General features: G+C 30.3%; 1 protein-coding gene across 1 annotated transcript in view; it reads left to right on the top strand.

Annotated features, from left to right (window-relative positions):
* Positions 1–18262, top strand: part of Stacl (SH3 and cysteine-rich domain-containing protein) — a gene marked incomplete at its 5' end in the record, with an annotated part of 81911 nt that overhangs the window by 42939 nt on the left and 20710 nt on the right. Inside the window, one exon of the mRNA XM_088230238.1 lies at positions 12251–12399. Within this exon, the coding sequence (XP_088086364.1) occupies positions 12251–12399 (149 nt within the window). The remainder of the gene's footprint in view (positions 1–12250; positions 12400–18262) is intronic.

Here is an 18262-nt window from a genome sequence, read left to right as displayed (position 1 = left end):
AAAAACGAAATTCATATGTTATTACGTATTTTTTAATCTACAGTTGACCTCCGGAGATTGCTTACAATAATTCCTTTTTTCGGATGTTACAATAATTCATTCAATACAAAAAACAAGAATGTAGTTAGAATTTATAACACTGAACAACCAAAATATGGTTACAAGAACAATTCTCACTGATTATCGTGTAATTGTGTCTGGTAAATCCTTATGTGCCATCAATATTTGCCCATACGGCACCATTTTTTTAAATTGTAAAATATGTTTTACTCCCAAATTATCATACCATAAAATTAATTAAATATATCCCATATATTTAATTTTTTGAATATATAATTTTCGAAACCGCTTTAAAACAACGCTCCTTTAACTGTGCGTTTTTATTTACCCAATAGCGTATTAGTCTGGATAAATTTGGCTTTAGGGAATAACCGGACGACTTGTGGTTTCCTGATAATTAGTATTTTTTTCGGTTTTACACGTTCTCGGGAATAATGCGTTATTTTATAAATTGCTCATTTCATTACTGTCGTTGGTGAAGGACATATCTACACTCCGTTATTACCTGTTTCTCACTTTAACTGATCAAATTTTTGAAACACTGACGCTTTATACAATTGATTGTTTAACTTAACAATGCCATGCAACTGTCAGTATAGTCCAGAAAACTTTTGTAACGTGTATGGTGAAGTTACTTTCAAGCCAAAAAAAAAGAAAAAATTACCCCAATTATCAAAATAGATTATGGACTATACTTTGGGTATAAAGTTGGAGATCAACATAAAATTTGAGCCTCGTATCTGATGCTTAACGTGTGCTGAGAAATTTCATGAAGATATCAGCTATATTGAATCTCTTTACAAGGGAAAATAGTACAAAAATATGCTTGCGAACGACTATTGGGACCTTAAAAAAGACAATGCACTTATGAAATAGAGTCGAAATCGAATAAAAATGTATTTCAATGATAAATAAAAACTCTATGAAAATCACCTTTTCTTGTGACATTTAAAAAGTTTGATTTTGAAAATCAGTGTAATTAGTTTCTTTTCAACAATTTTACAACAATATTTTGAGTATGTTCAAATGTTTTTGGACAAGGCTGGATTTTGCCCAGTAAAAGTTATTTTTCCTTCTCAAAAATGCTTTGCCTTTATGTTGCAATAAATTTCGATATCAAATTAATCAAGATATAACAATAATTATTACGCTAGTAATTATTTTGTCCAGTTTTTGGTAATGACGTATATAGGAGTCAGAATATATTTTAAAAGATAAAATCGCTTATTGAAAGTGTTAATAAATATTGAATTTGTCGAAATAAGCGCAATTAAGTGTTATATTCACATAATTAATTTTATTTGCGTTCCTCAGTTTTTACATCGTTAAAAAAATAAAATCTTAAAAAAAACTTACATATGAATACTTACATCTAAAGTCATGCCTCAGTGCAAGCATACAATCAATAATTTTTTTTATTTTTTTTTATAATAAGTCAATTAAGTTACCCGAAAGCATTATTTCATCCGATTTACATTATTCATTAAGAATTAATGGTGGAATTCTATTGTACAGTTGCATACAACTGTTACTCTACCTTTCTTGACACTGACATCAAATATTAAATCCCACTACACCATCTCTTTTTTTGCACAAAAATATTCATAATTGAAATTTGAAAATCATCAGAAATTGATCTTTTTCCATTGCTATTTAAATTTGTTAGTTGGAAATTTCAACCCCGTGACATGTTTGTGCAAAGAGATATGTTAAATACTATAGTGGGTCTTTTTCCAAAACTTTTCAAATGTCCAGATTCAATCCGGAGACAGAAGACATTGTCTAATAATTATATGCAGTTAAAAGACGTCGTATTTTCACTAATACAATTTTTTTTTTTATTGTTTTTTCTCCATACATCGGTAGCCCAACTTTATATACATACTAGTTGCAGCACTAAGCGACCGACTTATGTTTCATTCAACCTAGGTTCCGGAGCATACCTTGCATTTAGTGGAAACTAGTGTTTCACGCGCTGCGGTACCAAGTGTTCGTTTGTTCAATTATATAATCGCGTTTCGTTATATTTCGTTTGTGTTCTAATCTAATGCAAAAATATATAAAAAAATATTTGGAAAGCTGGCGGATTAATGTTTCATCCAGTAAATGACTATTTAAAAAGTTTAAAATAAAATTAACAATGAATTATCTTTCCATTAACGAGACATTTTAAAACGTTATTTTATTTTTTTCTGCGTTCATGGTGTTCTAAAACAGGGTTGCCGGTTACTATTCTTTAAGTTCTGATTTTAAATATTTTTTAACTTTTAATTTAATTAAATTTAATGATGATCATGTTTCTTGCGTTAAAAAGTCTTTTTTTTATTACATTATTTAAAAAATATATATTTTGGGAAAATAACAGCGAATTCTACGTGAAATGCACCCAGAACATTTAAAAAATAGAAACGTAACTCGTAACAAAGGTTTTTATACATTTCCACAGTGAGTAATATAAATTATTAATTGACTACAATTGAATATACCCAGTAATAAAATAAAATTTTCGATGATAAAAATTTCAGGATTCCATTAATAAAAATAATAGACATTATATTTTCCTTAACTGCTATATTTTTTAACATTTTTTAAATTGTTGGGAGCTAAATAGCACCAGAGCAGTGGTGGTATTATCAAGCGTCATATTCAGTTTATTATACCCGACTACGAGCCATATATCGATAGCTCAAATACAAAAATCTCACACGGTTGAAAATAATATCCCAACAATGCGCTACAAACTACTTTTCGGAGTGATAACATAAACGTGTAATCTATCCATACCCGCGAAACAAACCTAAGTTTTATATGCAATATATTAGGGTGATAGTGATGGCGAAACCATTCATTTTACTTAAATTTTTTTAAAAAAATCATTCAATAATATTGCTTCAAATTTTAGTTGTCACTTTCTGTGCATTGTACAAGATTAATGTTTTAATGTTTCCACGGAAATTTAATTTTCCTGTTGCTGATTTCCTAATACCTAGTTCTGGTAGAGACAGAATAGATTTCAAATCGCCACAAACTAAATTTACCAACTGCCAAATATTGTGAGCTGTGTGTATTTCTATTTACTATTTCATTTTTTTTTTAAATGATGCAATAATGTTTATAGCATGAACCGTCAAATTTAAAAAAATCACTTTCATTTATTTTTTCTCAATACATATGTTCTACTTAAAAAGCCTATCAAAGTACATGAATTTCATTATTAGAAAAAAAAATCTAAATCCTGAAAAATTCAATCATAATTTATTTCTTTATAAAATGGTTTCTTTGTATGTAGTAACAACCCAGGATCTTGATCCGCAAGTGTTTTTTTATATACACCAAGCAAACATAAAGCAGTGCAAAAGGGTGCGACAACCAGCTTTGAATTAATTGTGAAACGACATAGAAAGTTAGTCCTTTTTACTTTACAATGCGTTTTGTACGGTAATGTTGATAAGGCATGACGAAACAACGCTCACTACCCCTTATTCGCTCTCCGTGGCGTTCGGCAATTTTTTAAAACATTTTGAACATTGTTTGAACAAATAATTATCGTATAAAGTGTAATCTCTATTTAATTATACGTACAGACCCACAAATATACGCTAGCGCGATCGAAGGGTGCTGAAGTATATTTTAGGGTAGCCAGACTAAAATGTTTTCATATTTCGTATGGAATTTCGGAAATTAAAAAAGATATACACATATGCATAATATATATTCAATGAAAGACATATCTTACGGAAATTCTATAGAATTATATTTATCTGAAAATGCCTTCAGCTAAGAGAATACATCTACAAAATAACACAAAAAACTAAAGCTTTTTGTTTCTATAAATATATATTTTTTTTATATACATAAAATACAGGATAGAGCACAAAAAATAAAACTTATAAAGAATAAGAATTAAATATAAGTGTGGTCAAACAAATTGATGCCCGACATATCACCATCATCAAAACTTTCACTTTCCGTTGAGCCTGAGTCCGATTCAGTGTCACTATTGAGTAAAAAAAGGAATTGGTCATCGAGGTTTAAGCAAAGATCTCTTTTATCGTATTCATCTTCTACACGGATGACTTGGTCACAGTGTGCTTTCCATTCCACTGAAGTAATAGATTGAAATGCCTCTTCAATTAATTTTGGGATTTCTGCTTTATCCCTTGAAATATTATTTTCTGCAACCTTTCTTTTAACCGAGCTCCAAATCAGCTCGATTGGGTTCAGGTCACAGTTGTGCGGAGGCAACCGTAAAACTCTTGACCATTTTTAAGAAGAATATTGTCGATTTCGTACACCGGAGGCTTTTTATTAAATTAAAAAAAAATTAAAAGAGCCGGTTTACGCATTGAAGGAAGGTACGATAATTGGTTTTCCAATAGCCAGTCGCGCAATTCTTGTATCTTGTTGTTTTAAATAGGTGTTTTATTTAATTTGATGCTTTATTATAAAGCATTTTTCATAAAAATAATTGATGATTCTGGTAAATTTGGCAAGAGTTTCTCAACTTGTCGATTCCAGAAATTTTTCGCGTTTATCTCATCGTGGTAATCACCACTTTTTGTATTTGATTTAAAAACCAAGGAAGCATTTTTAACAAAACCTGCTTCGCTGCCAGCATAAGCAATTATCTACCTCGTACCCGATGAAACATCCTTTAAAATTCCGGGTTTTTCATTAGATTGACAACACTAATTTATTAAATATGACTGGTCGTCTGTCACTACTTAATTGGTTCATTTTTTATTCGAATAAAAACCGTTCTCTCCATGCTTGGATATTGTACCGTTTTATCATAATTGTTTTTTTAGAGTGACATTTTTCAAATTTGAAGTTTATTTTCAGAAGAATCATGCTTGAAGTTTTACGGCTTCCATCAAAATTAATATTGTTTCTCAGAACAATAAGAAGTTTAGGAATGGTAGGTGCTTTCTTTTTTACTAAATAAAACTCTTGAATTTTTTTTCTTACGGCACAGTTATCAAAGTTGTCAATTTTGATACTTTTTTTTCCTCTTCCTCTGAACAGACCGTTTAGATACACCTACAAAGAAAACATTAGTTCTGTAAAAAAAATACGGATTAATAAATTTATAAAACTCATTTACACAAATACATTTCATTTTTTAATTTATTTACTACACAAAATTTATCTTTTAAAAAAAATCTCTGAAAAAGTAGGGTAATTAATCTTAAGGTATGACAACACCTACCGATCATAGCAGCAGCACGAGAATTCACTTTTTCAAATGGAATTGATGACCCATTATTTCTTAGTTCACTTTCACAAAATGCTTTAACTTTTAAAATAGTCTCCCTTATACCACTTTTTATGACTTTCAGCATGGCTACAGGGTATAACTTTGGGGTTTGTTAGCGTCAAATAACTTGAAAAATTAAAACACAACAGCGATTACTGCATAGAAGTCCATAGATAAATCGCATTAAAAAAATATGTAGTTAATGTTTAAGCCATTGCCAACTTATACTTGTGATTCTGTACCTCGGTTTTTAAAAATATATTATACGATAAATTGTCTTGAAGGAGAATATCTGTTGTTTTTTATTCTATTTTTAAGTATGTTTTATGGAAAATAAACGATGTAACGATTTTTTTAAATATCTTTTTTTGAGCCATATAAATATATATGTATGTAGATACATAATATATTATATTTGCATGTTTGTATATTAAATAAACATATTCGACTTAAAATGAAGGAACCAAATGCGGTTTTTAATAAATGTTTTATTTTTTCCTGGGTTGTTGTGCCGTGAATTGATTTTTTTTCATAACGCTGTCCAAAATACTGGCAAGAAGGCCGTGAAAATGTACAAACTTTAACAGTCAATATTTAAGTATAGACAAGCGCTGTTGCGCAATTGGTTAAACGGCCAACTGTGAAAAAATCTTAAATCAATTATTTACTTAATTGGTCGGGGTATTATGGGGTATTTTTCATGGCTTCCTTCCATATCCACTCTTTTCAACCTAGTGTCAAGCTTTTCAAATAAAGGGTTATTCCTTTAAAACAAATATTCTGATCAATGCAGGGAATTTTTCGCCATCGACCACAATTTGGGCATACGTACGTTTAATTACTGTGTACAACACATCATTCTTAATATTGTTTACTAATAAGCTATAAATTTTTGCGATTCAAAATAAGAGTGTTTTTTTTCCATATTTATCGCAATATTTACGAACAGCTAGCCCATATCATAATTTTTTGTTATTTTGTTTGAGTTCTAAATTAATCAAGATTGCTAGGAGTTGGTAAACAAAACCCTTACGTTGTTATTTGATTTATTATGGTAAAAATAAAATTGTAAAGTTAGTGTTCGATTAAACGTACTAATTTCTCAAAGCGTTAATAGAATAGAATTGTCCGATTGCCATATTATCAATAAAATATTTTGAAACTACAAACTGGGGGTTAGTGCCTAAACCACTGAATGATTCACCGGGTGATTCCAGTTTACAAATTCGTTTAGTTTATCGATCGCAGCAAAACGGAACTTCTAATCCGAACCCCCACACCAAAGGCCAAATACGTAAATTACGACGACAAAAATATAAAACTTGATTTGATTCGATATTCTGATCAAAAATGAGTACAAGAAGCATATTTCAATAAATATCTTTCAGAAAAATACTTCATTGGAGTTTGTTGGGGATCGAATGGTCAAAGTATTCTGATTTTTTAAATAAAACGTCACGTAGAATTATTTTTGTATTTTTAAATGTATCTATGTATATAATGTATATATTTGTACAATTTTTGTTTAATATAATAAAAATCCACATCCTCATTATTCATATTTATATTTATTTATATAAATAAGAATACAAAATATAAAAAAATAGTACACACATCCAGTTAAAGTTTTTCACAAATATAATGAGAGATCTTGTTACTCAGTAAAGAGAAAAATAATATATTATAAAAAACATGAGGAAAAAAAGAGCTCTTAAGAAGGTTAAGGGATGAGAAAATAGAGTGGAGAAGTGGAGAAGTGGAGGAGCGGAATTTTCATAATATAGTGGACCAATTAAAAATGTTGATGTTATAATAATCATATTACATTAAAAAGATAAAATATTATAAAGATATTATAATAATTTTGATATTATCATAATCATTTTCATCGCCATAAATAGTTCTCTTCTCGTCATCTTATATTCCTTCAGAGTGGACTCAGCGCATGACTCCCTGCAAAGAATACGCTCAAATTCAAGTAGGGAGAAGAGAGGGGGCATGTATTTTACTTTACTAAATTTATCATTAGATATTTGTTAGGACTAGCAAAATAAAATCGGTGAACTCTCTAAAACTTTTTTCATAACTCATGCAAAAGAAAACATTTCAATGTTTTTTAAAAAGAAATATGGTGTAATAAAATAAATAAAACTACTTTGTTTTTTAAACTAATTTTTATTTTTCACCGACCGGTTTTAAAGCAAACAAGCTTCTTTGTCAAGGTTTACGTAACTTATTAGTTACGTAACTAATTAGTTAATAAAATAAATAAGTTGTTTTATTTATTTTATTATAATGAATAACCACAAAGTTAGTGCTTCAAATATAAACTTTTATAGAAATATGGTGTTTTATAAAACACGTGTTATATCCATTTCAAGTTCATATTTTATATTAACAATCATTTCAGATGAAAGTAAATACTTCACACTTTAATACTCAAAGTAAAAACTTTGGCATTTTAAATTCAGGAAAACAGGACGAGCATAGTTACTCCGTCAACAATCCAAACGCAACAAGACTGCGCAAGATATCCTAACTTTGCAAACATGAATAAACTGTTGTGTTGCGTCAGGAAAAAAACTCTTATGATCCAATGTGCACCGGTTTCTTATAAATGGAGCAAAGGCTCAGACCGTTACCTTTCCAGTATTATAACTGTCGATGGGACAGAGTGTCCGAGTGGGGACGACGCATTGTCCTCTGTCCATACATCCTCCTCCCCACTCCTTAATCTGCATAAAGTTTGTATTCAGAGAGTACCTCAGGACTCTTTAACAGCTGCGGGTGGATGACAGGTTTAGAAATCCTCCTCGATGGTTTATTATAAACGTTTTTAGGGTATTTGTGTTTAGTTTGAAGACAACACCTGAGCCTACTTTTGCCGTCGTAATTCACGTATTCTGCCTTGTGTGCCCTACTTGGTTTTGGTTGCACACAAATACACATAATGTTTGTGTACACTATTTGAATACCTCGAATATTCATGACCTTACTATGGCCGTTTTCACATCACAGCGAAAATCCACCCGGTCCTATAAAATAACATAGAGTGGATCGACAATAATCTTCAATTGATTTTCTTTTGCAAATTTTTCACTCGATAGCAAAAACTTAAGAAATAAAACGAAAAAAGGAAATAATAAATAAATATCCACTCACTTTAATTTTACCGAGCCATGCGGATTGGAATAATACATATGAAATGGGCCTAAGGGTTACCTCGAAATGACGTCATCTTTCGTAATATAAATTAAGTAGAAATGATTTACTAATCTTGTTGATGACTTCACTTGTGCGAATACAAACCCGTCGTGCGAGTAATGCTTTTTTAATTTTATTCTGATTATAATAGATTTTGATTTTGAATCGTGAATCAGGGGTTCTAGAAAAAATATGCATTCGATATATTTAAAGTTTTTTAAGGAAAGTGACATTGAAAATTTTTGAAAAAGTTATGTAAATTTATGTACTTACATCAATTCATTTGTAAGAGTTTAAAAATATATTATTAACATTTACACCGCTAAGTCGTTTAAAATTGAGTCATTAAAAAAATATGCGACGAAAGAGAAAGGAATATTTGAAATATAAGACGATTAACATTTTAATTTTTCTTAATAAATCATTCATTGACTGTCCAGATTTGCTGGAGTTGGTGTGTTTCCGTGTACCTGGTCGATATACCCGCCACAGATCTCCTTTTTGTTCTGCAAGTTCTAGGACCAACTATCACATGCACTCGCCTATTCTTAGGCTCCACAGATATGGTAATCAGTATGAGGACAAGGCTGATATATTTGGTTCTGGACTTGACAGTAATAAAACGAGTCTGATTTCTTTTTTTCTCTCGCAATATAATTCTTAAACTTTTCTTCATATTTAAAAATGTTTTTCTTTTTTGCTTTTCCATATTTATGTATATACTTGTATTTCGTTAATATTTTTGGTAGCTTATGTGTATTTACCTACTGATTACCATTGTTATAGCTATGCAACTTTATTATTTTTTTGTTATGTATTTATACGTGTACTTTATTTTTTTTCATATTTATGTATATGTTATAGGCGATTTATGCCGTTTATGTAAAAATAAATAAAAAATTAAAACGATTAAGTCGCTTAAGCTCTTATAATTAAAACAAATGACAATTTAAAAACACCTTAACTCCAAAAGCCCACTGGCTCAAAAATATACGTGCGAGGCGGTGTTTGGTCAAATTAGACTTAGTTTTTAACGTTACCTTTTTTTAACGATTTTTGAAGGTTTTATGATATTTCATTTTTATCAAAATATGCTCTGAATCACTAAAATACATGTTGTAAAGTTTAGTGTACAATTTGAGATCTATTAGTTAAGGAAAATGATGAATAGAAAATACTTTTCATATAGTCAACTAAAACATAGAAGTATACAAATTTAAAAATTGTTTTCAGGCGTTGTCTAGTAGGTAAATTGGTTCAGCCGGATGAATCTCACCCACATGATTAAAGTTTTAGCTCTGTTACTTCACAAAAGTAAACAGATGGAATAGTTGAGGAAATGTGGATGTTTAAACAAAGGCAAAATAGTGAATAACACACTGTTTAAACTTCCATATTCCCTTCCCTAAAATTTTCTTCACCCCTGTTGTAATTAGTTAATGTTTATGACTCCCTAGCGGGTGAAATCCAGTATTTTGTGTACAAACATTTGGACAAACTCAAACTATTTTAACAATTTTAAATTTCGAACAAGGTATATATTTGTGCTACTAGAAAAACCCTATAAAGTTATAACATATCTTATAATTGATTCTGAGAGCAAATAAATTATTTTTAAAATACTACCTAAAATTTAATATGTACATTTTACAAACCACTGATCTAAGTCTTTTACATATTTTTTCTACGTGTGCATCTCATTTAAAATGGCAATCAATAGTTTATCCTAAAAAACATATTCACTTCTATTATCTAGCAGGATCATATGATGGATCCAGTGAATTATCCAGAAACTAAACGGGCTCCTTATTATATTTGGCCATTGGCAATCTAACATGGATTAATTCGCTATTCATACCATCGATAATCAGACCTATATAATGTGACCATATTTATAATTGCATGAAATCTTCCAGTAAAAAGAATGAAACAATAAATATATTTACAATATTTTGAGTTTATCCAAATGTTTAAAGACAAAAAACTTGATTCCCTTCTTTAAAATGTTCTCCATCCCTGTTGTAATTTGCTAAAAAATATATTTGTTTATTATTTATGTTTAAAGTATTAACTTTGTGGGCAAATATTTAACTTATTATTAACATATTACAACAGAGATGAAAACCTTTTCATAGAAGGAAATATAGAAGTCTAGGCATCCACAGAGCTTATGAACTGTCATTGGCTGGTTTAAGTGGCCTCTTTACGGACTGTGTAACATTCACCATTCTGCCTATATGAACATCTATATTCCTTCGATTCTTCCATCTGTTGACGTTTGTGAAGTTAATTATTAAAATATTTATATAAAACTTAATATTCCCTTCTATAACAAGCTCTTCAACACTGTTGTAATATGTAAATATTAACAGCTCCCTAGAAGGTTGAATCTAGTCCTTGTCTACAAAAATTTAAACAAACTCAAAATATTGTTGATTTTAACTATTGTTCGTGAATATTAGTATACAATCACTTACCAACTTTTTATGTCTACATATTTCGAGACGTACTCGTCTCTTCGTCAGGACACTCTCTACACCAACATGCAAATTATAAAATACACCTTCATCTTTACCATCACCATAGTATACATAGTACATACGAAAAAATACATAAATTACGTGCAAAGTTAAAAGGGATACAAACACCACCATGTCTGAACATGCACTAACATTAGGTTGATAGTATTCAGTGTTATGTTGGCAAATAAGTGGGGGTCGGAGATTATGAAAGGTTTGAAAAAATTGAAAATTACACGATTGGCTAAGTTTATTTCATTATTTAATAGGTGTATACTATTTTTTTATCTGTATGCTTACAAGAAAATTGATTATTACGAAGTAAATGAATCCGTCAACAAAGGACCTAAATTTTGTGAAAAATAAATGATTTTACAGCTAATCCGGGAAACCGAAATGTTACATGACAGACACTTTTTTTGTTTTACTATAATAAACATTCTTAAAGTTTCCATTTTATACTTGAAATTTAAAAAAAATATTTACATTTATGTTTAAAAAAATAAATAAATCTATGTTTCTTTACAAAAAAAACCTTTGGGCTCATTCCGGGATACCTAAATATTGACAAAAAAAAAATTTGTTAAACATTCGACTACAGTGACAATTTTTTATTAATTTTAAATTTCCAACAATAATTATTCACGATACACCCTAATGAAAATGTTTCTTCAGACGTGATTTAGACAAAGCTACTGTAGAAACATATGGTTATGGATAGAAGATGATTCCATTATGAAATCGCATGGACAGTATATGAGCTTGAAAAGAAGGATGAATTATTGATGGGAATAAATAGGGGGCTTTGAAAATGAGAACAAAGATATAAACAATTAACTGATGAGCGTTAAATTTTTTTACGAAGGTGTAGAGGAGCGTTAGGACTATAAAGGTACAGTGGAAAGAAGTAAAAAGGTGTTATAATCTCTCTGGCGTTTAATTTTGATTCATTTCAGTTCTCTTCTTTACTCAATTATGTGGTCATATTTCCAAAAATAATAAATAAATACCTGAAAAGCATTTATATTGCAAATTTCTTATTTATTGACACCCATTACCAAAGGGTTTCTCTTCTTATTGAAGTAAGAATTGATTTATTCATCTAATTTTATAAACGATTTGTAAGTTGTACGATGTTATGTTGACATTGATGTCTTTGTAAAAAGGGAGATTGTTCGTTTAACTATTTTTCTTATCTTTCGATTTTCAGAAAGAACTATTTGCCTCCAAAGCTGACGCCGGAAACGTAGATCGGAAACTTTCATCATCATCCGGCGGAAGTATGAAGAGTAAATGGCTTAAGGCTTTTAAAAGCCTGAAACCAACTCCACAACCGCAACCTGCGGCACCTGTTGATAAGTAAGTACATTTTTTGTCTGTTTTTAGAAAAACCAAAAAATTACAAATAGTTTTCAAAATTTACTGCTCGGTTTCAAAACCTAAGCAATTTGATTGAGAAATCATTTTGCATTATTTCAGTATTTTTCAATTATTGATAAACAATTTTGATGTCATTGGAAGAAAATTTTATAGATATAAGTAAATTCATGGCTATTATTTACATGTTTTGATTATTGAATTATGTTACCAGTTTTAAATACGTGACGCTATTACGAGTAAGTTATATAAAATAAATCATTATCAGAATCAGTATTAATTTTTTTAAACTACAATTTCATGTCGGAATATGTTTTATTCAACATTTTTTTTAGTTTTTACCTTCAGAATTATACGTTCACTGAAGAGGCATTTTTTTATTGTTAAATGTAGTATAAAAACCTTAACGTGGTATATTTGACGTTCATTTAGTAATAGATTGTAAGTTGAGAGGAAAGTTTTTGTTTTAATGACACAATATAAGAAAACAGCTGAAAAATTCCAAGGACGAAAACAAAGACAACATGTATGCATCACTGCACTGTGCCTAAAACATTAGAAAAACCTCTGACATGTTGAACTTACAACACTCACTGTAAAGCTTTTCACTTTTTAACACTTCAATGGTACAAAAGCTGATAACAACAGTATTAAATACTCATGTATGTATTCAGTTATTGGGGTAACAGAGATTACCACACGTCCAAATATTTGTATGTCTCATGAAATGAGTTCTGAATTAAAAATAAAACATATTTAATTTAACGCAAACGTGTAAATCAACAATTCGTCTGTGCGGTTTTGCTATACGCTTTGTATTATTTTTGTAGAGTAATATTGATTGATGTTTAACAAAGTTTAAAGTGTTTAGGTATTACTCGCTGTAGAATCTAGATTTCGATTTAATGTTTTCATTCAACATTGCTTTAAGCAAACAATTAATCACAATTTTCATTGCTTTTACTCATCGTATTTTAGCAATGTTAATTTGACTTATCTGGTCAATTTTGTATTTTAGTTTTTATTTGACAAGATTTTCTTTTAAAAGATTCACAAACGATGGCGAAATATTTTATTTGTATTTTTTTCTTTTTCAATCGTTACCATTCGTAGAAAAAATCAAATGTACCATGCTGTGTCAACGATCATTGCAATGAGGTAATATTATTATAAACAATACGCACCCTTACATATATTTCCATATATTTATTTGCCAACTTCTCCTGATAAATGTGCCTAGATACTATAAAATTCGTACCTTTGAGAAAACGGATTATTTAATTTGTTCCCTACTTCACGAGCTTTTTAAGGTAGTTGAGTGCTTATCTGTAGGATGTCACAGCTTTACTGCTTTATTGTGCAATGTATCCTTGTTGCTTCTTCCTTCCCATAATCCTAATCTGATGTGTGGTTTTACTCCTTGACAGTCTTCAACCAAATTAGTAGGTAAGGATTTAATGTTGCTGTTCCTTCTGTGCTACCAGTCTGCAATTATTATTTAGTAGCTTTGTGTTATTTCACGTCAAATTAAAAAAAATATTTCCGAAATACCTACTATCGTTTCAATTATATTCCAAGTATTTTATTTTCAGCATTTGACAAAGATTTAAATAACCTATTGAATACTTTTTTGTTTTTATATATTGTGAAATTGTCGTTTTAATAATTTATGTATGAACTATTGTATTTAACAGATTTATTTTATTTTATAAACATAAACGGCAAATCTGCCTTTTACAAACATTTATAAAATTAACATATTTGACTGAATTTTTTTTTTTTTAAACATGAATTTCCTTATACCCAAGATTTATTTTAAAAAAATTAAACCAAAAATTATACAAGATTTTTATTTAAAAAATTAACCTAAAAATTATACAGCATATTCAGTAGAAAGTTTAAATAATAAAACACTCTACAGTAAAACAACAAGAAAATAATAAGTACTGTTTCACACAGCTAGGCAAAGTGAACAAAAAACTGTATATATATCTTATGAAATGCATGAATAAATAAATATAATTATCATTCACCATCTTTGAAAAAGTTCAAAAGGTTTGTGCTATAGGAACAATACCTTACACTAAATATATCAGATACGTGGGAATAACTATTGCCGAGTTCATGAAGTCTATTTAATACGGCATTACAAGTATACACTGTCCGCGAATTGTTGCTACAAAACGGTGGCACCTGTCTAGTCATTTTTCCAGGCACCCTGAAGTTGATGAGAGATAATAGTTCAGGGCAATCCCATATTGAATTTACAATTTTGAATAAATTTAAAAGGTTTATAATTTTTCTTCTATCGTTAAGTTTTAACAAATTTAATGATTTCTACAAGTAGCAGATTTAAGACGTATCACACGTATTTAGGAATTGCCCGCATTATAAAATCACAAATATCTGGTATCAAATAAAGCTTTATTTATATGTGAATGTATTTTTTTATTACATGTATCTTATTTTATTCTAAAAGAAGTTATTATTTTCTAATATTTTCAAGAATAAATAATAAGTGTGGGATTCAAAGCCGAGCCAAGGTTAGAGGATTTTCCTTCTCTGTACCTTGGAAAGTTCACTATGAGTGGTTCGTATTGGAAACTTGTTTAGTTGACAAGTATACAAATCATTAATAAATTATTTGCAGTTGCAAAATTAATATTTAACTGAAAAAAGTGTTTACTAAGCGAATCAATTACCGTTCTTTTTTTGAAAATGTTACTAGTATTTATAAACTAAATTACATGTTAAAATTATTAAGTGTAATTACTTCATATAGCATCACTCAATGAGTTAGTAAAATGACTAAAGCTAGGGTTTCCTAGGACAGCGGTGCCCGCATCTTAACGGCCGTAGTGAACGGCGATGCGGCGGACAGCCGTCGTAACGTCGACTAGAGGGTGGTTTCCTAGGGAAACGGTGTTAAATGGTGTTGATAACACCGTTTTCCTAGGAAACTACACTCTAGTCACCGTTACGACGGCTGTCAACCGCAATACCGTTCACTACGGCCGTTAAAATACGGGCACCGCTGTCCTAGGAAACCCTAGCTTTACAAAACAACAACTTGTATGCAAAATTCGACAAGGTTTTTTTTATTATTTTTTTATATTTTTTTTTTGTTTTTTACAATAAGCATAATAATAAAACAGAGTATTAAAAAGTAAATCATAATTACATATTAATGAAATACATATTAATAGAAAAATAGTAAACAAAAAATCCCACAAAGGCATGGCCTGTTCGTGGGTATACAAGAAAATGTTAATGAATTTTAGCTCCTATAATAAATAATGGACAGTTATAATATTTTTGTATAACATAAGAAAGAAAAAATAAAATATTCTTTAAAAGATAATGTGGTATTTTTTCAATAGTAATCAAAAAAGGAAATAAAAAATATTTTAAAAAAAACACAAAAATATTCATTATTATTAAATGTTCAAATAATGTTCATCAACATAGTCTTTTTCGAGAGTGATACATTCATTTCAACAAGATTTGAAATACTTTTTTTGTAGAAGGATTTATCTTTGGTCTCAAAATAGGCTTCAGTTTCGGCAATCACTTCTTCATTCTTCATCTTCATCACCAAATCTCTTTCCCTGAAGCATCATTTTAGGGTACACGAACAATAAACGCATCCACCCCTTTCCCGAAACTGTTCATAAAGACTTGTGTCTTTCTTCTTTTTTTAAAACTAATTAAGCGAAAATTTAATATTTCTTTACAATCAAACCTCGAAAATAACAAAACAAAGAAACATTGAAAGCTTTCATTGTACCCCTCACTCCAGTATTGTCAATTTGTGATTAATCAAATACTCATGGTCAGCACAATCACCTTTTTTCAATTTCCCAGTATGACAGTGAAGGAATACAGTGTTAGTTCCAAATTGAGACCGCGGCCGCATGCTCCAGATCCCGCCTCGGAAAGGAAGAAGAACGTAGTAATACAAACAAATCAAACAACGACACAAAACCCAAATACATGTAGGAAACATTAGAATAGTTTGCCCTATACAACATTCACTCAAGCAACAGAAGAAAAACAATACGTATACGTATATTTACCAAATAACAGAGGAACATCAAATTATCAAGACACTACTGGCAAAACCCTAACACAGATCCTAACATGATCCCTATCGAACTCAGGTGAAATCGTAATACTGAATCCCTCGCTAAACCACTATCCTTTTACCAACAGTAGAAACAATCGTATGTAAAGACCCTAATCGTCCTAACAATCTTTCAGACCTTAGAGCAGACGACAGGGTTTCTAGAGCATGGTCAACGCGTGGTTCTCTTGAGTTAGTCTACTATTTAGATTTGTAATTTACCACTTCCGTTCTATGGGACAAGAACAACACGAACAGCCAATAGTCGCTGAGGACCAAATCTGGGTGGGTGCGGAGGCAATTCGAAGTTCAACTCGTGCAATTTGGCCGTCGGCGTCGTTACCATCGACGTAACACGGTGCATTATTTTGGTGAAAGAGCACTTTTTCTTCTTTGTTTAGGGTCGTTTTCCGCAATTTCATTCATCAAACACACCAATTATGCAACATAACATTTTGCTATCGATGGTTCTTCCTTTCTCGATTTGATCAATTAGTTAAATACTGTGCACATCCCAAAATACGGAGGCCAAAACCTTATCAGCTGACTCCTCTCTTCTCCCTTTTTGCGATTTCGGTCGCTTTAGGCGACTTTCGCCTCTGTTTATTTCGTTGCCGATGTCTGTCTACTCAGCTGACGGCCGATTTATCTTTGGAGTGTAGTGGTATATCCATGTTTCATCCATTGTCACATACCGCATGGAACAGCTCCAAACAGCGCTCTGAACTGTCGACGCGTTGTTGTTTTTGATCTACTGTGAGCGAACGCCGTTCCCACTTCGAACAGAGCATTCTCATGCACAAATGTTGATGCCAAATGGTGAATACAGTACACTGCCTTTTGATATCTTTAAGGTGCAGGACATCTCACGCAACTTCAATTTTCGATCGGCCAAAACTATTTTGTGGACTTTTGTTTTGGAACAGCTGCCGAATTTAGGCGACTAGAGCGTTCAGTATCATCGGTGTCTGTACCAAGCCATTTCTCTACAATTTTGCTCAATGGAGTTGAATCCAAATAGCTCTTGTCAAGTCATTGCTGTGCTTGAACGGTATTTTTCCCATATTTTTTTTTTGTTTTATGCTTTATAATATGAAAAAAAAAATGCTTTACCAACACACAATATTCAAATCTTTCCATTATTTTGAAAATTACAAAAGAAGCGTCAACAAAACCACTATAACTTGTGAACTAAACTTCAGATTGTTATGAAATTTTGACAATTATTGTTTGAAGGTTGATACTAAAATTTCACGAACTTATTTAGTAAGGTTACCTCTCGTAGTATAAAAATCGAAGCATTTATAAATTATTTCATAATAATTCAATCGCGTCATTTGTCATTTCACAAATTCTATTCCAACATCAAAAATTGATTACTGTAATATATAACTGTTCTTAAAAAATACACTTAAGTGTCTTATTATAAATCAATACTTTGATCTGAAAATTATTATTTAATTAAATTATATTTGATGTTGCGTCCTTTTTTTTATTTATTCAGTGTTTCTACCATAACACGGTAATATCGGCTGAAAACACGTTACACAATATATCCATTAAAGTTACATAAAATTTTAAACTGTATGTTTATTATTTAGTTTTATTGGTATTTTTTCGAACGTTCTTTAGATTTATGAACTAAAGTAATAAATCATAAATAAATAAATCAGTTTTAACAAATTACCAATAAATAACATAAAAACAACAAAATCAAAATAG

Source organism: Micrasema longulum, unplaced genomic scaffold (assembly GCF_059751315.1).
Source record: "Micrasema longulum isolate JH-2025_06_02 unplaced genomic scaffold, ASM5975131v1 h1tg000743l, whole genome shotgun sequence".
NCBI lineage: Eukaryota > Metazoa > Arthropoda > Insecta > Trichoptera > Brachycentridae > Micrasema > Micrasema longulum.
Note: the sequence above shows the minus strand (reverse complement) of the source record. Positions and strands in the feature narration are given on the sequence as shown.